General features: G+C 36.6%; 1 protein-coding gene across 2 annotated transcripts in view; it reads left to right on the top strand.

The window, feature by feature from the left end:
• CHD9 (chromodomain helicase DNA binding protein 9) overlaps nucleotides 1–24,066 on the top strand; it is an 80,919-nt gene that overhangs the window by 23,315 nt on the left and 33,538 nt on the right. Inside the window, exons 1-10 of one of the 2 annotated variants that reach the window (XM_061469048.1) lie at nucleotides 1,335–1,805; nucleotides 2,956–3,293; nucleotides 12,968–13,079; nucleotides 16,406–16,552; nucleotides 17,798–17,866; nucleotides 17,955–18,010; nucleotides 19,382–19,499; nucleotides 20,022–20,108; nucleotides 21,199–21,336; nucleotides 23,439–23,560. In XM_061469048.1, coding sequence (XP_061325032.1) covers nucleotides 1,767–1,805; nucleotides 2,956–3,293; nucleotides 12,968–13,079; nucleotides 16,406–16,552; nucleotides 17,798–17,866; nucleotides 17,955–18,010; nucleotides 19,382–19,499; nucleotides 20,022–20,108; nucleotides 21,199–21,336; nucleotides 23,439–23,560 — 1,226 coding nt within the window. In that variant the 5' untranslated portion in view covers nucleotides 1,335–1,766. Of the gene's footprint in view, nucleotides 1–1,334; nucleotides 1,806–2,955; nucleotides 3,294–12,967; nucleotides 13,080–16,405; nucleotides 16,553–17,797; nucleotides 17,867–17,954; nucleotides 18,011–19,381; nucleotides 19,500–20,021; nucleotides 20,109–21,198; nucleotides 21,337–23,438; nucleotides 23,561–24,066 lie in introns of those variants that run through there. The other variant, XM_061469047.1, reaches the window with a different exon arrangement.

The following is a 24,066-nucleotide window of genomic DNA, read 5'->3' as shown; positions in this document are numbered from 1 at the left end:
TTGAGGACAACTTGGGAAGCAGCTTTATGCTCTGTAGCTTAAGAAACTTTGCTTTAAAGGAATAAAATAACTAGGCAGATTATTGCAAAAGAATTAGGGAAAAGCCACAATTTCTATATTGCCCACTTAATTATTAGGTGGGTTTTGTTTGTTTCTGGCCCGTGAATGTTCAAGGATGTACCAATTTCTTTTAAGACTCCTCAGACTGTACTGGCTTTAGTAGCGTTTTGCTTAGAGCTGACATTACACCAAGAGTATGTCAGGAATATATTTTGTTTAGCTGATCTCAAAGTGGAAAATAGTATGTGATTTAGCAGTTTTACTAAGTTACAAAATAATAGTCCTAAAAGGTAAATCATTGCCATTTGTTACAGATAACTGTAACTATGGTGTAGCAGCATCTTGGCTAGAGTTCTCAAAAAGTAAAACTAAAATTTAATAATTGTCCTTATTATGAAGTGGAATATTTACAGAAAGATCTTTAAGTGGCATTGTTAAAAGAATAATCTATTTGATATACTCGTATTGCTAGTGTTTTTAATGGACAGTGAGCTTCATTTTGAAATTAGATTTAAATGGAAGTGAAATTCAGAGTAAGCGTAAGGCCTAATCTTAACGTTCTTGCAAAAATTAAAAATTTCTATGGAAAAACGTACTTATCACAAAAGTATAAAGTATGCATCAAGCAAAACAGAAATCGAATCCTGATTCTTCTTCATTCTTTAATGGGCTTCTGTGACTTAAGAGTGTTGCTAGATGGACTGATGTTGTCAAAAGCTTCTTGTTTTTTAAGAACCTTTCAAGAACCTGATCATATCTGCTTTTTGGTTTTATTTGATATGTTGACAATACATACTTGGAAAACTTGACTGATATTTGAAAATAGTACTTTGAATCAGCATTGTGATGGAGAGGATTTTACCACTGCAATGTGTCCCCCGGTCTTCACCACAAGGCATCCATGGACCTTGTGAAGGGGGTTACAGCTAAGTTCAGGAGTTCTTCCATTTTCTGTAGGAAGCAGGCAAGCCTGTGAGTTTGTATAGTCGCTACTGCTAGTTTATAGAAATGAGGTAAAAATAATAAAAAAAAAAAAAGGAAAGAATAGTGTTGGGAGAGCAAGATGGGTTTGAGGCCATGGGCTTGTGTTTTGGTGCCTCTCCCCTCTGGCATTTTTGGCCTCGCTCCAGCGTGGGAAATGGAGCAGCAGAGTAGCAGTGAAGTCAAGCCAGATGGACGCTGAACAACCAGGGTTTTCCATCCTGGCGAGTAAGCATTGCTGACAGCGCTGGTGGAGGAGCAGGAAGGAGTTAAAGCCCACACCGCATGTAGGGGAGAGTGGCCCGTTGGGGGTTAAATTGCAGAGCCTAATGGAATAATAACGGGTAGCACCATCTGCTGGCCTACTTCCGCAGAAGGAGTCAGTATTTTTAACGACATCTCTAATATTCATGCTGATGCATTTTGATGCTTTGTGCATTCATTTCTTCCCGTGCTTTGTTGGAACCTGGCTCCGCGGTTACGGTGGGTGCTGAGCCCCGCTGTGGCAGCAGGCAGCCCTCCCCATCTGAGGCAGCTGGCTGGCACCCGTGGACCTGTGCTCGCCCAGGGAGGAATATGTTGATAAATCACAACGCGTGTTTGTGGAGGGTTGTACATCTCTTGGCTGCAGCTCGCTAAATAGGCCATTTAGCAATCTTCTCTCAATGCTTTTCTCTTGAGCACTGCTCGGGGTGCTGAAAAAGCAGAGGGCAAGCCTTTGTCTGATGCCAAACATGTCTTCAGTGAAGAGGCCAAGGGGAAGGGTAAGTGGAAGCCTGAATGAGTGGGAGGAGGAGGGGTTCTTTGGGCTAAAAGGCTAATGGGATTGAATAACCTTCCTTATTACTGGCTGCTGCTGTGGGAGCCGCGCCGCATCGCCATCTTGAGCTGGCTGCTGTGCTGCGGGTCCGGCAGTGGCAGCACCCGCAGGCCGTGCACTGCTCTCCACATATGGGAACCCGTGCCTGCCGCCAGGCCCCGCCACAGCACCCACAGGAGGTGCACCCACCAAGGGGGTCCGGACCTGGCCACAAAATGGCTTTGGAAATCCCCAGTGGCTCTTCTTCATGCTGTAGGCAGAGGCGCGTGTACGGGTGAGAACGTAACATAACTGTTATCTGCTGGGTTTTGTCTGAGTAGGAAATTCTTCCCGTTCCTCAAAGGGGAAGGGGGAGGGGAGGGAAGCAAAAACATGTCACCTAGCAGGGTTAGAGGGAGGCTGATAATCCGAACGTTGCATTCGTGGTGTAAACAACGCTGTGTCGATGAAATGGTGATTAAAACCCCGAAAATCTGGACAAGTTACATTTTCTGACTAGGGCACTGACTGTACATTGATCTAAATGAAAGAAATAGTGCTTTCTGATTTCTTGTGAATATAGTTTTGGTTTTATCTTTTGTTTGGTTTTTAATCTTGATTCTGTTCAAACATCTGTTCAGCAGTGAATTAGTCTTGTAAGATGTGCTGTCTGCTTTAAGGTAACTGTGGTGCTGGTATCTAACAAAAGGTGAAGTACTGATGCTGTTACCTTCGGGAGTTCTTTGCTTTTTCAGATTTTATGAGAACAGCATTTATTGGAGGTATATGTCAAATGTATGGGAATGCTGGGAAGGTTAAGGATTAGCTTCTCTAACTACAGAAAGAAGGCTGAGAGAATTTTAGAATGATATTTTTTTACTGCTTTTCAGTTTGTGGCTTGCTTGTTGAAAACCCACAATTGATACAGTTATTCTGAAACCCACGCCATTCTGTGGGATCAACAAAATTCCTTCTTTTTTTGTGTCTGCTTGAGTCCCTGCCAGTTTCATGTGGTTTTTGTAAATGCATATCCCGACCGAAAACTTTTGCACTTTCAGGAAATGTCTATATTGTTAAAATAAGGTCATTTTATTTCCTTTGGTCTGTTGCTACAGCCTCCTTCCTCCAAGAAGACTGTTGGTTCGGGATCATATACTAAGTTGCAGAATACCCAGGTGAAGGCAATGTCAGAAAAGAAGCAGAAGAAAAAAGCAGACATGGAAAGTAAACAAGAGAAGGCAAATCGCATAATATCTGAAGCGATTGCAAAAGCAAAAGAGAGAGGAGAGAGAAACATTCCACGGGTAATGAGTCCTGAAAACTTCCCCAGTGTTTCAGCTGAAGGTAAAGAGGAAAAGAAGGGTAGAAAAGTTAAATCCAAACCAAAGGAGAAGGAGAGCAAAAAACCGAAAACTGGTTCCTTGTCTAAAACTAAAGAGAGAACAAAAATTGGGTAAGTAGACTAAAAGGTCTCATTTCTTTTCACACTGTAGGTCCTTGATTAAAATGAAAACTGGTTACTGATAATAAATTGTTCTCCTCCACTGCCTACATAAAATTCTTTCTGATCAAGTCCATGTGTGGACTCTCTCATTCAGGAACAAGAATCCTCTGTTTTTCCTTCAGATAAAATCATTTTAGGACTATCCTTCTTAAAGGAATTATTTTAAATTCATATCCTGAAATATTCTGTGCTTACTCTGAAACATAGACAAGACCAACATATCTTTCATCTAGTGTTGTTATGAGTTCTGACCCCAAATTAACTATCTGTGCTATATATGCTGCTGTCAACAATTTTGGCATGTGTCTTCAAGAAAGTGTGCAGTGATAAACTGCATAGGGAGAACTAAATGAAACTGAAATGAACTTGTTAGCAAGTGAATATTTCTATAGATATCACATGTATAAAAGTTAAGTGCATATTAAAAAATTGTATTACAAGCATTTTGTTATTTTCAGTCATAGCAATTTAATCTGCCCTCATAAAAAATTTGCAGACTCAGCTGGGTCAGACTGGGTGGATATTGTCGGGTAAGGAGCTTTTGAAAGGTATTAAGCGCTAGAATGCTCCAAGGGATTCAGTAGGTGGCACGTTTTCTAACTCCAGATCTAAACTAGTTCTCCTGTATACTTATAAAGGAAAGTGCCTAATTTCCACTGTTAAGTATGTCAGTCAGAACTTGAAATAAAAATCTTACCTACAGTCTGACTTTTCATTTTTTTTAAATCCATGCTATTTTTGCGGTAGCAGAGATATTAACTGGCACAGCTCTCCAAATTTAAATGTCTCATATACATATGTATATTCTCATGTATGTAGAGCAGAAATGAATGCTCTTTTAATCAGCCCATTTCTCTGCATTTTTTTTTTTTTTCCTAGACATCAGTGCTTTCCTTTTACGTGTGAAGTAAACAACTTCCTTGAGAAGTTGTCCTGTACTGTAAAGAATCTAAACTTGACACTTAATGTGAACTTTTATAGCCTTGATTTCTTTCTTTTCTGGCTATGGGTTGGCATATGAATGCTGCTCTTAGTATTCCTTAGTGCACTGAATACTGCTTCCTTTTTTTTTTTTTTACCTCCATCTTGTTTAAAGGGGAGTTTTGGATGTGTACTTCCATGGCTGATTTCACTTTCATGTTTTCGAATTTACTTACATCCTATAACAAATATTTTGTGGGTCTGTCTAAGCAGAAAACTTACACTCTGTTGGTCATCTAGGGTCAGTTTCCTGAAGATTCATGTGAATTGCCCTTAGTGTGTTTCCTATGCATTCTTTCAGATAATTTACAAAACCAGCCAAAATATTATACTTATGCTATAAGACATAGTTCCCTTAGTATTTTTACTGTTTTTAATCAGAAAAGTGAAATGAACTGTTGCTTTTGATTTATACTTAAACATTTTTTTTTGTCTTCATGAAATGCTTAGCTGTGCACATGGGTTAGGATCAGTTTTCGAGTTTTCATGACACAGCATTAGTTGAGAAAGAGCTTTTTCTCAAACTGTGTTTTAAACCATAATAGTTGTTCTTGATCCCAAGTACACTGAAGCTAGTAGGGAGACTCCTGTTTAATTATGGTCAGCTTGTCATAATGTTGTGTTGGGCTGTGGAGGTTCGCCTCCCCTTTATTTACTGGTTTAATTAGCTAATGCCTCAGTAGCACATTTGTTAGCTTAATCATGCTTTTAACTTACCATGTTTTAACTACATGGAATGCATACCTAAAGATTTGGTAGTCCGATCCTGTTAAAAAGCAGTGGAGGGAGTCTTTTAGAACCACGTATTACAGGTTGCACAGAATTTCTGTGTTTTGATGCACAGCAGTAAATCAAGTGCTTTGATGCATCCACATACTTCATTTTTGTATCCAAACAGCTTCATATTGTTATGTTGTGTTAGCACTATTTTATGTTATTTATGTAAATACCTTGAATGTTGCTTATCTAGTGAAGAATATATTACAGTGGTTTTGAAGAGCAGTAATTGAAAAAAGGCCTTGATTTTTTTGGAAAAGAATAATCTCAGCAGACTGTTTTCTGTGCAGATGTAACTACTGATCTTACACGAGAAGAATATTTACTTGAGAATGGCTGTACTTACATTTTCGAATGTGATTTAAGAAAAATCATGCAATTAATAAAATCTGGTTTATTTAGAGAAGGAGAAAATGAAATCCAGGAACTAATAAGGGGTTTAGAAAGCCAAATAATTCTTGCAAGGGTTTGTTTCTAATTACATTCCTAAGAAAATATTTCTTAATGCATTTTAGCATATCCTGGAAATTATGATGTCAAAATAGAATTGGGGTTTTAAATGTGTGGGTTGCTACGTTGGTTTTCTCATTTATCTTAAAACAAACTCTAAGTCTTAGGGAAGAAATCTTGGGAAAAAAAATTTGCAGTACTAAAACAAAACCTTTAAGTGCTTGTATTGGGGAAGAAGGGAAAAGGAGGACCTCAATTCTATGAAAAGTTTTTGTTTATGTTGGAAATTGGGAGTTTTTAGATCTGTTTAAAATTGGAAGAGGAAAAAATTACTATTTTTGTTTCTTTTTTTACTCAATAAGGAGAAAAATTTGGAAACAAGAAAAAAAGGCAAAATTGTATATATGACATTGCTTGCATTTAAGCAGAAAGTAAAAATTCCCTCCTTGTGATTAAAAAGATCAATTATCAATTGTTCTAAACTATTATCAACTGTAGTTCTTCTATAAGCAATAAAATCATGACTGAAACTTTACAGCCAAGAAAAATCTACAGTAAAAAAGCATAAGCTTAGTATGTGTTTTTAACAGTGGTGGGTAGTTTGGTTTGGGTGCATCTGCTTTCCTTTGTAGAAGGGGTTTCACTATGGTATGTCCATCCCAGATGATTAATTTCATTCAGTGCTTTCTATAGCAAGCACATTTAACTCGCAGTAACTGTTAAATATGCTGGTTCGGTTTGGATTCCAAGAGTTAGCCCAGTTCAGGAGGTGTCATTATGTGTGTTTTGGAAGGTCTGAGGTCAGATGAATGTTTCAGGTGACTCCTGTTTGAGTTGCAGGCAAGCATAGAGCTGCAAGAGCAGAAACTACGAACAGATACATTTTTGAGAAGTTTTGGAGACTGGTTTTAATATGATCTTTCGCATCTCTGCTAGCATCAAACCTAGGCTATTCAGTGTTAGCACAGCTGTGCTTTCTGTGGTTCTGTACTCAAACAGTAAATTCTTAATCATGATCATAAACTTAGCTGGGATCCTACAAGGGTTCCATCTGTCTAGCACATCCTGTGTTGCTCTTGAGGAGGATTTGCAGAGCTACACAGTTGCCCATCTGTGAAAATGATCTACTCCACTGCTCTGATGGAGCCGAAACACAAAACACTAGTTGCTGAACAGACTGTGATGAAATGGCCTGGTAGCCATCAGCTAAAAAACAATCAATCAAAAAAAACCTTTTAAATGTCCTACCATACAGCTTTTACTGAAACTGAGTAGCCCTCATCTAGCATAAAGATGAGTTTTCACTTCTGTATCTCAGTTTAAGGGACAAGATGATTTTAAAACCATCTTGATTGTTTTGCTTGCTCACTGCATATGATAGGTATGTGTTTGGGGATTCATGTTATTAACTGTTTACATTTTCCTTAGTGATTCTTCTGATATGTATGTACAGAAAAAAATTAAAGCGTGATTTTTTCCAGCTTACTGCTTGTTAGAAATTACTAGCAGTTACTTTCTAGGCAGGCTGTGATGGTAATTAAGGTTTTTAATCCTCTGACCTGTTGTACTCAAAAGAATTAATGCCTGTTCATTTCAGTCAGATAGTTTAGAACTGGATTCACTAGTCGGTAAGATTTCTGTGACATAAGCATTGGTAAAGATCAGTGACTAAATCCTTTTACTACCAAAAGCATTGTAAGCGTATGACAGAAATTATTAGGAGAATGCATGTGTATTGTATTCAGCGTTATAGACTAACCGGTTTGCTTTATGCATTGATTACTGATCAAGTTAATTCTTTAAAATTAACTTACTTTACAATTTTTTTGAGGACTGCAGAACCACTTTTCATATCCTGGCTATTTACCAAGATCCATTGGTGTTCAGGAATCCATTTAAACCCTATTTTTGCATAGAACTATGTTTCCATTTATAAGCTTTTTCTAACTGATTGTAATTCTACTTCTTCCATTTAAGGTGATGCATATTTGAACTAAAAAGTCTACTTCTTGCTACTTGATGTGAAGGATAGAAGAATTACGAATTTGTGAACGTTCTGTTGTTCAAAAAAGTAGATTGGCATTTAGGTTTTATAGCTCTCGATGTATTTCCACCTACTCACACATAAAATTAAATATCATGGCTCTGATGAAAAGCAGCAGCTCTGCACTGGTGATATAAACGACAGTATCAGTAGATTAGATTTAGGTTTTGGGGATTTTTTTTATCACCACATAGTTTTAATAAATAAATCACACAAATCCTAAGAATCTGACTTTCAGTTTAATTCCAGGTGGTATTCCTTAAGTTCAAAACCATTTCCTGTTACCAGAAATGGCTGTGTTGTTTCATGTGCTAGAACAACAATGATGGGGTTTGTTTTTTTTATTAACCCTTAAATTATGTAGCCAGTTGTGTATGATCCGTTTACTGTTTGAATGAGTAAATGTCCTCGTTGACTTGGAGTAGGTCTCACATGTTTTGTTTACAAGAGCATTTTTAGGACCCAAGACCCTGACAGAATAGGGGAAGGAGGTGATTCTGCTGCCTCTGTATCATTTAAGTTTAAATGCCTAGAACTTGAAGTGGATTTCGCAGAAGGCAGGGCACTGTGAGTTGTCTTTTATGTTTTGTGTAAGTAAGGCAGGGGTTGGCTAATAGATCTGTACTCAAAAGGAAAGGGATGCTCACTGAATCTTTTTGATCTGTTGGATCATAAACAGCTTCTGTCATGATCAGAAACGGCATACAAATTCCAAATTTTATCAGCATTCTGGGGAGAATCTCTTTACTATGAGGGTGGTGAGGCCTTGGCACAGGTTGCCTAGAGAAGCTGTGGCTGCCCTGGCCCTGGAAGTGTTCAAGACCATGTTGAATGGGGCTTGGAGGACCCTGGTTTAGTGGAAGGTGTCCCTGCCTGTGGCACAGCGGTGGAACTAAATAGAATTTAAGGTCTCTTCCAACCCAAACCATTCTATGATATCTTTCATGCCCTGAGCTGTGACTCCCTGATGGCATTTTCTCTGCTCTCAGATTCTAGTTTTGATGCATAAGTTAGGTCTTAAGTGACATAATTTTAAGTTACTACTGCAAAATATATGAATGCAAAATAGTGTGGTCTTACTGAACAGCTAACCAAACACTTGTTTATTCTCTTGCATTATTATTCCAGTGTTGTATGAGCATGAAATGGCTCTTGACTGAAGGAGTGTTTTAAAAATCTGTGTGCAATCCAGCAATTACTAATTTGAAATATAACTGGAGAAGGAGAGAGTAGCTAATATTACTGTGTTAGTATTATTTATTACACATATGCTAAAAGGATAAGAGCAACTGTTTTTATAGCACCAGTTCAACTCTCATTCCAAGAAGATAAGCAGTCTTTTCAAGGGCATGCCTACTTTTGTATTTTGCTAATAGATTTTTAGCTAAGTTTTTAGTGATAAATACTTACACTGTTGGTGACATAGGAGTTTTATTGCTGGTAATATAACAAAATGCTTTGACTACAAATTAAAATATCTGGGAAGTGGCTTTGGACACTAATAAAGAGTCAATTGGTATCCTCTGTTTTGGGAAAATTGGAGTAAAATGATGTGTTAAAGGTATGCATTGAAGGCCAGCAATACTTACTATTTCTTGCATGCCTGATGTGTATTTCATAATAGCTGGGTTTCTTTTTTTTTTTTTCTCCTCTTTAATCCTTCCTCATATTCACTAACTTAGAAGGTTTTTGAAAATTGTTCTTTATAATTCTCAAGGTGTTCAAATTGCTGACAATTCTCCCATCACATTCTCTGCTATCTGCTATTACTGATTCTTAATTTAAAGCAGAGAAATTGCAGTGCTCATCACATAGTGATTCCTGGTGGTCTTGCTGATACTTTCAGTTCTTTCAGTTGTGATCTAAACCATATTAGGAAGCTTATACTAAGGATCAAAACCACTAATGGCTCATGAGATGTCTTCTTTAGAGCCTTTTCTGTTTATGCGAGTCTCTCAACATCTTTGTTGTTAAAAAAGAAGGAAATATATGTTGAAGAAGTCTACACTAATTAAGTATTTCTAGATAATATGGGATGAGATACATTTTAAATTTTAAAAGGCAAGAGTAAGTGCAGTTGGAATGGAGTCTAGTGTTACTATTTATTCTGTGTCTACAGCGTGCTGTTTCCTTTTCATAGAAACAGAATAGATAGTGTCTGTTCAGAACAGTTTGTTTCAGAGAGGAAAAAGGGATTTTAGCCAAGATCTTTATGCTTCCGTATAGAAATTTATAAACTGGCAAGAGAACTTGCTCTTCCAGTGAAAAAAATTTCACAGAATTGATCTAGTTTACAAGCTTCTGAAAATTATTGTTTTCACATAGCAGATTTTGAGAGGTTTTTGGTCAAAATATGAGCAGATTGCATTTTTACTAATAGAAATGCGTGACTTTAGCACCATACTGCTTTTCAGCACTTTTGATAGCAAGGAGCATTGTGGTTCTGGGCACTGGATCAGAAAGAAGTGAAATTGCATTTACTCCTCTCACTGGCACCATATCCATATAGAGGATGAAACATTCTGATCTGCATCATCTAGAGATGTTAAGGAAATTTCAGGGAGATGCTTGTGAAGAGAAGTGTTTGGGGTAGTGAAGACAAGATGGAGATAAGGCACAAAAGCTGACAGGGAAATGGAATATTATGTGTAAGACTTCAGGGGCAGAGCGAGAGGTGAACACAAGAGATTACAACTACAGAGGAGAGGAAAAATCATGCAAAGAAAGATGTAGCTAGAGCTACAATCACAATCTGCATTAAAGCAGAAGGTCCTTAAAATCTTCTGCTATTCAGTGGATGCCACTACAATCCATAGAAAAATAGTCATGACCTTCTTTAATACTGTGTTTCTCAAATCCAAAAGGAACCTGAGTCTAAAATATTAGGCAGTAGTGCATGAAATGAGTATGAACTATGGTTGCACGGATACAATTGCTTAACATAGCACCATGCATTTATGAAGCATTTTAATACACCATTACGCAAAAGAGGATCAAAATTTGGAATAGGTTGCCCAGGGAGGTGTCAGCCTTGGAGACAAGCAGAGCTTGGCTGAATTCAGCAACATAAAAGAATTCTGTGGTGGATAAAGTTGGCTTTGAGTAGAGACCAGATATCCTCCAGAGATCCCTTCCAGCTTGACTTGCATCTCAACACCTATTTGATGAAAGGATCCTTTTTCTTTGTTGCTAGTAGTTTTTTGTTCACTTAAAAATCTGTGTATCACATTCACAGTCATCTCTACATGCCATATGTGCATCAGACCTTTAATGACTTTTCTCCAAATCAGAGAAGACTTTGAGCCTTATTTATCGGTCAAAAAATAATAATTTAAAAACTAAATTATATGAGTTCACTGGATTGAATATGCTCTATGTCCAGTTCTTTAAATTAAAAGATCAAGAAGGGACAGGTACAGATAAGCACAGCTTGTTGCACTTCACATGTGTCCAAAGATTAGAGGAGTTCCTACCCAGCTGAGACCAGAGTTTTATCTGGCCTAGTGTCCTCTCTCCAGCAATGGCCAGAAGCAGCTGCAATGGAAGGAGTTCAAGGCAGGGAAAACAGGTTAGGTGACAAGTGCTAATGTAACACGTATATTCCATGAAACAAGTGAGATAAAAATCAAAAAAGTGGTTTATTGAAGTCCATCATCAGAGTCATATTAGACAAATACCTGAGATTCCAATAGTAAAAAAAAACCCTAGTCAAAAAAATAAAAAAGAAAAAAAGGAACCATCAAACCCGCCAAAAACCACAACTGAAAAACAATCGAAAAAACACAACTAATGGGACATTTTAAAATGAGGGGTGGGGGGACAGACAACAAACTACTGAAGACAGCAGGGAAACCAATGTGTTAATTGTATTTCCTGCAATTATGAAACATATTTTCTGAGGACTAATTAAACTGAGAACACACCTAGTAAGGACTTGAGGATCAGAATTTACTTCTGAACTAGCAGCTCTGTGAACAAGCAGGTCTGTGATTGTGCTTACTGCAGCTTCATTTCAGCGTGCGTTTGCCAGTGCCATTCACTTCGTACTAGAAGTAAAAAATGTAGGAGTGGAAAATGTTTGGGTTTTTTTTTAAGCCTTTCCACTGAACATACCTAGTGGTTAAATGTTAAAAACCAATGGAAATGTTAATTGTTTCTGAAAATATGCCTACAGTCTTCTGTAGGCCATGTTGCTTAAAGTATCCCCAAGTTTTCTGTAATTTAAGATTTTCCTTTTCTGTGTGAACTGTTCATTTGGATGTAGCATGTGATAGTTCTGTTTGAACATGCCCAAAAAAGAAGCAAATGAGATACAAGTGTTTCAACCACTACCTTCTCATCAGTGGGTTTTTAGGTGATCAGTGTATTTGATGCTGCTTTGGTGTAAAAGAACTTATTTGTATAAAGACTTTCATTTGTTCTGTAAAATGGCAAAAGAGGTTTGTTTGCTGCAGCATTTTCTCTTTCACAGATCTGATGGTTAGATACTGTATAGAATACCTATTTAAGGATAGCACTTTATCTGTGATTTTATTGGATAGCTTGTCATCATTTTTCAGTTAAGCCACTGAAAACATATTTCAAAAGGCGTATTTGGCACATTTCAAATATGAAAAAATAAATATTTTGATGCTCTTTAATTAAAAACAAATTGTTGGTATTGTGATTTACAGTGTAACCTTTAAATCTTTACAAGAGATAATTAGTGCTTTTTCATCAGAATATAACTATTCAGCACATTGTTGCTTCTTAATTTATTCTGAGAGCTTCTAAGATTTCTTGAAGCTAAAACTACGGAGTTTTGAAAATAGGTTCTTTTTGACTTTTATTTTTTTAAGGGCTTAAAGGTTTCATGCAGTTCTCTCATTTTTACCATTGAGTAACTTACCTAAACATGCAAGTTCTGTATGTCAGAAAGCTCTGAGCAATGTTAGATTGTTGTCCATAGCTAATTGTTTTGTGTAAGAGGTGTATTTTGCAATTGGCAAATGGGTTATATGAATGATACACTGTCCTCATCTGCAGATGGTGTTTATGCTAACTTTGTATAGTTTACCATTGTCAGTTAGTTTAAATACTGGATTTGGCATCTCTTGTGCATTTGTGGATTTAAAATGTGTACGAAACACAAGAATTTTCAGTGCTAACTGTTGCCTGTAGAGAAACTGAGTAACAGTAGTAGAAAATACTGCCTTCTGTAAAGTTGTAGCTTTTGTTGTGAGGCACAGATTTCAGATAGTGGTGCTTCCTGAGTTTTACATTAAGAAGAATAAGGGAATTGCTAGTGGATGTGATGTTGCTTTTTACTTTACTTGAAGTCAAGTAGACTAGTGTATGCATTCACTTAGATGTTGGGCTTTTTTCCTAACAGAAAGCTAATCATCACACTGGGTAAGAAGCAGAAAAGAAAAAACGAATCTTCAGATGAGTTGTCTGATGCTAAGCAGACTGCACAGCGGGCACTGAAAGATGAAGACTCGCAGGTAAGTACTCAGTTCCCTTCTAAATTTCTGTGTTACTTCTACAGATCTTGTCCTCCACTCCCTTCCCGAAAGTTACACTCCTTTTGACACAGTGACAGTTCCTCTCTCACTGCTATCTCTTTTTCATAGGTAGACAGACATTTACATTATAAGCTACTTCTCCCAGTTGAAAATCAGAAGATCCTACAGTTTAGAGTCCCCTGTCTGTGATGGGACATCAACACCCTGCTTGTATTTGTTTAATTTTCGTACAGAAGTCCATAGATTTGAGACAGTAAATACCTGTTGAGCTGGTAGTTAGACCTGATCTTTGCTTTCATTGACTTTGTGGGGAGAATGCAGAGATTGCCTAATAGAAGGAACATTTTTCAGTTAAAACTGGCTCTGGAGAACACTTTAAAAGGCTGGTTTCGGACTTTACTGTTTTTTCTGTGCTCTGCTTCTGTAGGAACATAACTGTTTTCTTGGAGTGTTAGATCTGAAGGGAGCAGTGATCAACATACTGATAGGCTCTAGTTGCTTGTGGACTCTTCTAAAGGATAAGTGCCAGGTGAAGAATCAAAGTGGTAGAGTCATTCCCTCGAGGAATATCTGCCTTGTAACTTTTTTCCTGCATTTATTTTATACATTGCTCTGGTATAATAGTAGCCTAGCTAATTATTTACAAAAACAATGCACAAAAAAGTATGAATAGAGATTATTTCCTATTTATGTGTATGTTAGTAGCAGAATTAGAGCTTTCTTCCTTTAGGGCAAAATCCATTAAAAGTAAGGTTATGCGTGTAAGTGCACAGTTTTATATCCTGTGACATCCGCAGAGATTAAATCAATATTCATAACAAGGTTGAGTAAAAAATAATTCCTTTATTTGATGATAATGTCAGAAAACAATTACAAGATACCAAGCTGACCTTTACTGTTTCACAGATGATAATGCTGTGAGGAAAAAGGATCAGAAGCCATTTTCCAGAATGATTTTATATTAACTTAAGGGGTATTTTCTCTAAGGTAGAGGTTACTGAAAGGATTCTTGAATTTATTTCTCAGGGAGTTTGTCTTGGTATCGAAAGTCTGTTCAGTACACTGAAGGAGCTGACAGCAGGTTTGGTTGTTCTGAAGTGCTGTAACTTATCAGTAGTGCTCTGTAATGAGGTATAAATTTGTAGGCTAACAAATACGATACAAAAGACTGAAGATAATTTTTTTTTTTCTCATCGCTTGTGCTGTTTTGGATATTTGAGTTTTAGCATGACAAAGGTAGTTTTTAATTCTAGTGTGGCTAGACACGGAATATCATCAAATTGCATGATCATGGTGTGAAGGCAACAGTAGGTAGAGATAATACGGGGTGGCATGGGATAGAAAAAATTAGACTGCCAAATACCATACCACTGCCCTATCTTCAAAGGAGTTTGAGTGAAGCAGAGTTGTAAGAGGAAAGTTGTAAGTTGCTGTGTTTCACTGATTCTTTCCCTCTAGTTCTAGAACATTTTCATTATTTTCTTTTCCTATTGCAAGTAGCTGTTTCTAAGCTCAGAGGGGCAATTTTAAGTCTTTTTTTTTTTCTTGTAATTCATTTTGTATGTTTAGTTTCACAGGAAGTGTCTTCCTTAAATACATTGATTTATTTCTTGTATGCTTTGGAGCATTTTTTTTTTTTTTTATGACCACACATCTTAGCTTGGGGAAATACGAAGGGTTTTTTTCAAACAACTCAGGTTATGTATTAATATGTCAGAGAACATACAGCTATTGATGATTTGTTATCACTTCATACTTCAAGACAAGACATAATGAGAAGGATTGAAAACACCTGTTAATGCCTCATTAGGTTTTGAAAAATTCAGTAAATAATGAATAAAACTTGAACCTGATTCTTAATCCTTGTTTTCGTAATTCATACATCATTTTACATTGCTCCTATTAGCTGGCATCTAAAAAATTAAAATGTACTGTTAGCAAACTGTTGTTGATTTAGCTGTAATGTGACAATCACTTTTTAGTGAAGAAGAGCTAGTCTGGCTACATTATTGTGGAAAGCTGGTTGAGTAGTTTCACTTATTCAGCTTCTACAGAAGAATGGTGATGCCCGGTTTTGATTTTTACTGTGTATGTTACTGTTACTACTCTACTTTTTTTAACAACTCCGCTTGTTTTAACAGCTACCTACTTGTAGTTGTTAAAACATAGCCAGGCTAGTGGCTGAATTTAACAGTCGGGGAGAAATTTCCTCTGCTGCAGTCTTTCTGTTACTTAATATCTGCTCTGCAGAAGCCAGTATGACCACAGGATTTTGGGGTTGGTTCTATTCACAACTTTTCTCCCAACTGATTACTACAGTGTATTGCAATCAGCAGCGGTGCTTTCTTAAACAAAAATATGCTTTGCCGTGTAACACAGTAGAATTAATTTATTTTATAGACTGTTTTATTTTGCTGATTGCATTTTTGTAATGATAATTCTCTAAAGCAGATTGCAGTATTTTTAAGCATTAGCTAACTAGTTTGATTCTGCTATCGTTACTTACCCAACAGACTTATGAATTAATCTCATGGTTAAATATATTGGTACTGAGGAGTGGAAAGGATATGCAGTCTCCTAATAATCTAAGTTCTTGAAACTTAAACAGTGAGTCAGGAGGAATTGCTCTCTTAGACTGAACATTATTTCTCCAGCTGGAACTTGGTGTCTTCAGATTCTTGCAGAAATAAGAGTGGAAGATTAGAGAGAAACCGCAAAGTAAGCCAAATACTGCTGTTAAACAAGCTTGATTAAGGTGGAGGAGAAAACAAATACATTAACAAGCAACAAACTTCATTAGCCATCAAATCAGCAGTCTGATCAATATGATCTAATGAAAATGTTCATGATGTTTTTAATAGCACTGATGTTTAGTAGAGACACTTAAGCATGTTTTGTCATTCACTGGGATAATTGAATTGGATGTTAACACACTGCAGTTACACTGCATTATGAAATTGCTGTTGAACTACTGATGCTATGGGAAATCTGTTATGTATTGGCTTTGTTTCCATACTATGAAAACATTGGTCCATGTTTACTTTTGAACTCTAAAAATTATAAGCATCAAATGTTTATATGGAATGGGAGGGGAGGGGGATTTGTTTACCACAAATAGCGTATGGCTACTTCTGTCCCTCTGTGATTCACATGCTTCATGTTTTCTACCAAATGTTGGCATTTGGTTTTAGCTGTATCCAAAGTATTATTTAGAGTGTCCCCAGACTTGCAATTCATGTTAGAGGCAGTTTTTGGTAAAACCTCTTTTTCCTTTTTTTTTTTTTTTCCTCCCCTGCTGTTTGCAGAAGAGACGATCAAATCGTCAAGTTAAAAGGAAAAAATATGCAGAAGAAGGAGAAGGAAAACAATCAGAAGAAGAAGCTAAAGTTTCTGCGAAAATGAAAAAGAATTCTGCCCCTTTACCTGCTGAGCAGCCTTTACAGTTGTTTGTTGTAAGTGAAAATTGGCTTGGTCTGTAGTGGGAACTTTACATTTGTCTCCAGTAGTTCAGTGAATAAAGGTCATAACTTGGAAGGAAAACATTGCGATTACTAAGTAATGGTTTATTTAATGTGTCATCTTGCTAAGAGCTTGAAAACTGGAAGAAATAACTTGTTACTTTTTTATGATTTTCTGTTCTAAACGTTTGTTGACCTAGCCAAAGTTAAGGATAAGACTAAGACTAGGCATATTTTAAATAATGTGTTAGGCTGTGTAGGCATATGAAGAAGCTCTATGCCACTATTATCATGACTTTTCAGAAGTATAAAATTCTTTGAGCCTATGGGGATCTCTGCTTACTGAGGTTTTTTAAAAAGGAAACTCCTCTCTTTTTTTCCCACCTTTGGGTTTCCACTTCACTGTTCAGCTTGTTCCAGCTACGATAATCAAACTTACTGTTGAGCCATTATAGGTAAATAAAGTGGCAGGTAAGAAACAGGGGAAAAAGTGTTCATGAGATGTTAGGAGGAGTGCCAAAGTTTTAAGGAAGGAGAAAACATGGTTGGGAACAAATCAGGCAAGAGGGAAGGTGACTCTTGACTAGAAGCAACCTTTAAAGATCAGTTCTTTATATGTGGAGCCGCAGGTTCAGTCTTGGCAGAGCCAAGTAACCTTTATCTGTGTCACACCTCAGCCATACTGGAATTCGCAGGCATGACCTCATCTACCTGATTTGGCAGCGTGTTTGTTATCTGTGTTCAGAGTAAACCTATTACATTGAGTTTGACACATGCTGGTTTTGTTTTAATTTTTTTTTTTTCCTAGCCTGTCTGCCAAAATCCTTATTTTTCCATATCTTTATAATGGAATTGTAGCTGTGTCCACTGCATCAGGTCAGCTCAGCAGGTCATTTACAGTGAGTCTGTGTCTGGAAAGCATCAATTGCTTGTACATTGTGTTTGGCAGGTGACCATTGCATCTGATGCTCTTTGGAAGTGCCAGGCTTACTGTACTTTAGCATGCATATAGACGCGGCTTTTAAATTTTACTTCCAGACTGTTAAAGAGAACACTCCTGGTCAACTTTATTGTTGATCTTCCAACAAGCCACTTGTGTTTGAAGGTATTAAGCCTGATCAGCTTGAAGAGAGGCCATTTACTGCAATTTATAATGTCATTTTTTTCCTGGTTTAAGCCTGAATGGTTTGAAGAGAGGGCATTTACTGCAATTTCTGTTATTGCTTCCTGCATTTACAGGAAAATCCAAGTGAAGAAGATGCAGCAATTGTAGACAAAATCTTATCCTCCAGGGTAATAAAAAAAGAAGTAAGTGATTATCATGTGATAAAACTGCTTATTTGAAGAAGCGGTTTGTATCTGTCATTAAACATTTACCATGAGTTTGCTTTCCTAGGTATCTGCTGGGATGACAGTAGAAACAGAAGAGTTTTTTGTAAAATACAAGAACTAGTAAGTACTAAAAAGTTGTTTCATTGGAGGTATTATCTGAAATAAGTATCTTATACATCTTCTAAAGTTTTGTATTGTTGAAGATTAATTTATAACTAGATTTTGTCATCTTTAGATCTTTTTCTTTATAAATTTAATCCTTAAATTGCTAAGAATCTTTATTAGATTCTTAGTAATAACTTCAGAATTACCAGGATTGTGAAACCAGCGCTGACCAGTAAGATGTCAGCCGTTACTGCGAGAACAACAGAATTTTTAGAGAAGACAATTTTATTAAATTCATCAGCGGCTATGTGCCTCAGGCTAATTTTAATTTCATGAATTTAAATCAGAGCTATTTTGTGAACCTGTATTAGATTTAGTGTCATACATTTAGGAGAGGTTGATGTAGGAGTTGGTCTTACCGTTTTAAAAAGGGAAAATACCTCGTAACAATAGAAATGATTTTACGTCAGAAACAGGAAATAGAATAAAGAAAAGGAATTTTTGCCATGTTTTCCTATTTTAAATTTTATACCTAACTTGCTGTCACTACTCAGTTCTTGATGTTGAAAATACAAGCCCATTTTCAATTCTACATATGTGAGTGATTTCATTGGATTCTTGCTAATAAATGTGATTTCTGTGAGAGTCTGGATTCACATGTTTCTGGAGACCATTTAGCTCTTGTTTTCTGAAATTGTAAAGCCTGTCTTTCCATCTGAGAATAGGTAACACCCAGCAGTAGCCCTTCTTTATTGCTATCGTACCTTTAGAAAGCTTAAAACGTGGTGAAAACATATTAAAAAGAGGGGGGTGAGGGAGAGAGATCTGTACTTCTGGCAAACCAATCTGACTTCAGGAAGGCTTGCTTTGGATGCAGTTAGATGCGTAGGTACTGGTGCTCATGCTTCCCTCCTTCCTTTGACTATTACTTTGTGCTTCTCTCCCAGCCCAGTCTTATGACCTGTTCCTTTTTGCCATGGGCTTATCTATGTAGTGCAGCAGTACCTGTGAAGAGATATTCACATGTAGTATATGAAAAAGATCCAGTATATTAAGTACTTTGTATCTCTGGCTACTTTCTGATAGAGTTGTCAAATTTTAAACTTGATTTATTTAAGCTCACACTCGTTTCTCTGCTTAGGACACATGAAATAAATCTGTGAATCCAGAGTTCTATGGATCCTAGCCCAAAAGCACTGCCTTAACTAGATGTTCTAAGACAATTATTTGGAAGAATAAATCTTTGATGTTTACAGTGAATTCTGTCTTAAATGATAGAATGTTCTTACAGTGAAAATCTGGTTTATAAAATAGATTATTTTAACTTTATATTAAAAATAGTAAGCTTTTGCTTTCACTAATATGTTGATGTTAATGTAATTTTAGCTCTTATCTCCACTGTGAGTGGGCCACAGAACAACAGCTTTTAAAGGATAAAAGAATCCAGCAGAAAATAAAACGATTCAAACTAAGGCAAGCACAAAGAGCTCACTTTTTTGCAGATGTGAGTATGAAATAGATAACTAAATAAGCTTTTTTTCCTTGTAAAATTGTGATTAAGGGCTTGCTTTTAGGTAGAATAGCTGGATGTTGATCAGTAGAAATTAGCCATTGGGGTTGATTTTGGTTGCAGCCGGTTGAGCTATTTTTGTTTCAAGTAATTTTTTTAAGAGAAGAATTTTCTGGAGTTGCTGGACTATTCTGGCATGCATGCTTAAAATTGTGACTGGGTAACTACTTAAAAGTGATAAGGAAGGGAAGATTGTTAGTAGGGCTTGTTTCTCTACAAGAAAGACTTTTACAAGACAGCACTTAATCCCTAAATGACTACATTTTCCGTTTCAATGCCAGATACCTCCTCAGTGCCCATTGCCAAAAAGCCCTGAGGGGGGAGTATCTTAAAAAATGCAAGTGCAAAAGCCTTGGTTGTTTCCACCTGCCAAATTCATTTTGCATACGATGAGACTTGGTCATATATCAGCATTTTTTTTGTCTCTCTGCTGATCTTACTGCTCTTGCATTGCAGATGGAAGAAGAACCTTTTAATCCTGACTATGTTGAAGTAGATCGGGTATTAGAAGTATCTCTTTGTGAAGATAAGGACACTGGTGAGGTAAATAAATCTTAGAGCAAGTGAAGAAGGTACACCTCCAAGTAGTTTTTGATAACAGTGGGGTTTTTCTAGCAGATTTCAGAATAGCACCTTAATGATTTCAAGCTTCCGTAATATTTTTAATGATACATGACAATCTTCCCATTTGCTATGCTGTTCATGTATTTTGCAATAGAAATCAGCTTGTATTTGTATTGGTATTAATAGGTCATACAATAGTACTTGAAGTACATCTTCTGAAAGGCTATTACAGAGCAAACACATAAGATCAGAAAACTAAAGAAAACAGAAAAGCAAATCAAGCAAATAAACTGCTTAAATTCAGAAAGAACCTGAAGCAGGCATAGAGCAAAACTGACAGTTGCTGATTAAGCCTGGAATAGCTATGATGCTTATTTTGTTCTTCTAGACAGCAAAATGAATAGATTTTTATCCAGTGATTTCTGTGTTAATCTTCCTGAAGCAGGGTTGAGAGTTGAAATTATTTTTCATTGTATGCAGCAAATTTGCTGTTATTACACTTTTTAGGAAAACGTGTATTGTTATCGTAAGACTTTGCCCAAGATCATGGAAGTTCAAATTTTATTTAATTTTTAAACATTTTATTTACTGAATCTAAATAAGATAATCTGCATTGATTCCATCTGTTGAGACTTTTCCGAAATTCTGGCTGACCTGTAAAGCTTTCTATTTTGTCGAGAAGACTTTTGTTTTTGAAACTTAAGAAAGCTCTTTGGTTTAGGTAGGTTGGTTTGAACAGTGGAGGAAGTGTTCTGGGTAGCACCTCTCTAGTCTAGTAAATTCTAGTTTGTGGAAATGTGGAAAACATCACAAATGTAGTAATTTATCTTTCCTAAGACTAAGATCTACTTGTGGATAAGTGGAATTAAAAAGTACTGCAGGGGTCTACAACAAGTAACAGAGAAACTAAGGGTAAGTAAGTAGATAACAAGATACAGTATTTTAAATATTATCAGAAATGTGCTTCTGTCCCCAGCTCTCATGCTAGCTAGTTACTCAAATACTAAGGCATATTAACAGTCTGTATACTAAATTAAAAGCTGATAACATTCAGAATTTTCTTCTGCAGCCTGTTATTTACTATTTAGTAAAATGGTGTTCGTTGCCATATGAAGACAGTACGTGGGAGCTGAAAGAAGATGTAGATCAAGCAAAAATAGAAGAATTTGAACAATTGCAAGCTTCCCGGCCTGACTCTAGGAGATTGGTAAAATTACACCTAATTTACTTGTCTGTCTTAGCAAATTGGATATGTTTTTTCCAACTTTAAGCTTCTGTGTTAAAACATCAGGCTTTTTGGCATTCTGTGTAAAGGTTTTTTGTGCTTTGTTACTTATGAATAATTATATTTTCAGGTATGCATAGATAAATACTCTAATTTGTTACTCTATTAATGTTTAGGAAAAAATATTACTATATAGCTATAACTCACTTTGAGTGAGGAGCAGTACATTGAAACTGGTTATCACAGACTCTAAACAGTATTAAGACGAGGAAACAGAATAAACATCCTTTACATAATGAACAGGGTTAAGTCTTGTGCTTTGACACTGAAAGAAATTGGCAAACGAGATCTGTCAAACAGATTCCGTAATTACTTCCTGTTTTTACTTTTCTTCTTGTCGTAAATGGCTAGCTGAAAGGAAGAAAATTGCATCTAATAAATGTGTTTTATCTTTAAATTATGAATCTTCTGTCTTACAGAGCAGGAGAAAACAAAATACTTCTATTTGAAGTCCTGTATGTCATTGCCAGAGTGAGACGAGTGTTGTGTGTGGTGTAGTACCACACTTGTTCTAACTTACTTTATACAACTGAATACTCACAGTGTTCTCATCTGTCGGCTTTTTTAAGTTTTTGCATCTATGGATAATGACAGTAGTCACGACTAACATGTTCACATTATATTTAGTTAATTTTTCTAGTATTTATTTTAAATCCTGCCATTTTGGCATGTGGGAAGAAGGGCTTTTTATACCTCTCTGTTGCCATATTTGGCTTTGAGAGAAAAAGATGACCAAAGAGCTAAAGTGCACCTGTACAACTGACAGTCATCTTAGCATCAACAACAAGTATTTTCTGTTCCAGGCTCCAGCAACTACAAGAAAGTGTTTGCTGTCAGCAGCCGTGCGAGTGGGAGCGTGGCTGTTCCTGATGTGGGGGAGTGGACAGATGGGTGTTTTGAGAGAGGGGAGGAAGCCACAACTGCTAGGGAGGGGCAGCTACAGCTCAGAGATGGGTGTCAGGTGATGCTGACATTGGCAAGAAAGAGGTATAAAATTCAACTCTGAAATTCAGAGCTGGCAGATCAGGCCACATGAGTCTAGAGTGAATGCAAGCTTTTATAAAAACTTAGAAATGGGGGGAGTGCAGCTGATCATAAAAGCTCATAACTAAAAATATTTCTCTTGAATGTGTGGGTTTCTTCAAGGTACAAAGCAGAAGCTATTCCAAGAGAGTGTTTTCCACTAGAAATCCTACCTTATACCAGTCAAGAACTTCAAAATTTCTCTGCTCAGTTGCCTGCTAAGCTAATGGCCAGGCAGTTGAGTCTCCAGGCTTGGGAATTTGTGTGTGTTTATATAGCTTCTCAGCTTTCTGTTAGCTTGCTAGGGACATTATGATGATATACCATGATACTGTTACAGTCTGTTTCATCCTGTCCTTTGCATCATGATCTTACATGGGCTTATAATGTCTTCCATCCAATCTCACGGTGAAGTAGATTCAGGGAACTAAACCACTCACAAGTATACTTGTTTATATTCTTGGTGTTAGCTTCCTGAATCAGCTGACTGTGAGATGGAGTGATCAGAAGTGACCATGGCAAGTGCTAGAAAGAAAGGGCAGGATCACAGCAACTCGGTGCAGGTTGCCCATACAGCTTCAGGGTAGTGCCAGCAGCCAGCATTACTCAGACTTTGAGGATTTTGGTAGTCGCAGATACTCAGTTATAGGACAGCTTTTCTTAGAGCTTCCAGAGTGAAACTTAGTATGTTCTTGAAGTTTCTTGTATAGGTGAATTAGTGTTTCAAATTGCCAGTGCCAAGCTATTTGCATTCCTAGTTTTAGATATCAGTTGCTTGATATTATTAATTTAAAAAGTACTACTTTATATTGATAAATAAATGCAAATTTCAGGTTTCCACAGACTATTAAATTAGTAAGTAATGTTAACACCTTCGCAGTTTTAAGGTTGAATAATTGCATTCTAAATCTAAGTTGTTACACTTTGGAAATAATGGGTTAAAACATTTTGGAAAATAAAGCATGTACCAATTTGCACATGTATTAATCTTTCCCTTAAAGGACCGACCACCTCCAAACTCCTGGAAGAAGATAGAACACTCCAGGGAATATAAAAATGGCAATCAGCTCAGGGAATATCAACTGGAAGGACTTAACTGGCTCCTATTCAACTGGTACAATAGGTATATCCATGGAATGTTTTTTAATGTAAGCTTTAAACCCGCATGGTGTGAACCAGTATTAAGGAGGATGAGTACAGCTTGAGTTAAATTTATGTTAACCTCTCTGCTTATAGCTCAAAGGTTGTCTTACAGCACAAAGGTTGTAACTGGAAAAAAATAATTTCTATTCCTTTGGGTGTACAAGTATGTTTTGAGCCACAAGAATAACAAAAAGGAAATCTTAAAAGACTATAACATAATTGAAAATACATTTTCAAGGCCTGTGAGGTAATTAAAGCAAAAACCAACTTCCACCAAAGTACAAGCTTTCAGAATTTTTTGAACAGTTTGGAAACTCTTGTGTATTTCAAAATAATTTCTAGGATAAGTTCTAATAGAGTTATCTCTCTTCAAAATTACCCAAATAAAGGTATGTTTCTTCAAAATTAAGGCTAATAAATAATTGTGTTTTCTGTGTTATAAACTAAAGGTAACTTTTGTTAAATAATGCTGTGATACATTAATGG

Source organism: Pezoporus flaviventris, unplaced genomic scaffold (assembly GCF_033815535.1).
Source record: "Pezoporus flaviventris isolate CSIRO_AGI_PZ_B2104156 unplaced genomic scaffold, CSIRO_AGI_Pfla_v1 ptg000054l, whole genome shotgun sequence".
NCBI lineage: Eukaryota > Metazoa > Chordata > Aves > Psittaciformes > Psittacidae > Pezoporus > Pezoporus flaviventris.
The sequence above is the reverse complement of the archived record's forward strand: the minus strand, read 5'-3'. Positions and strand labels throughout refer to the sequence as shown.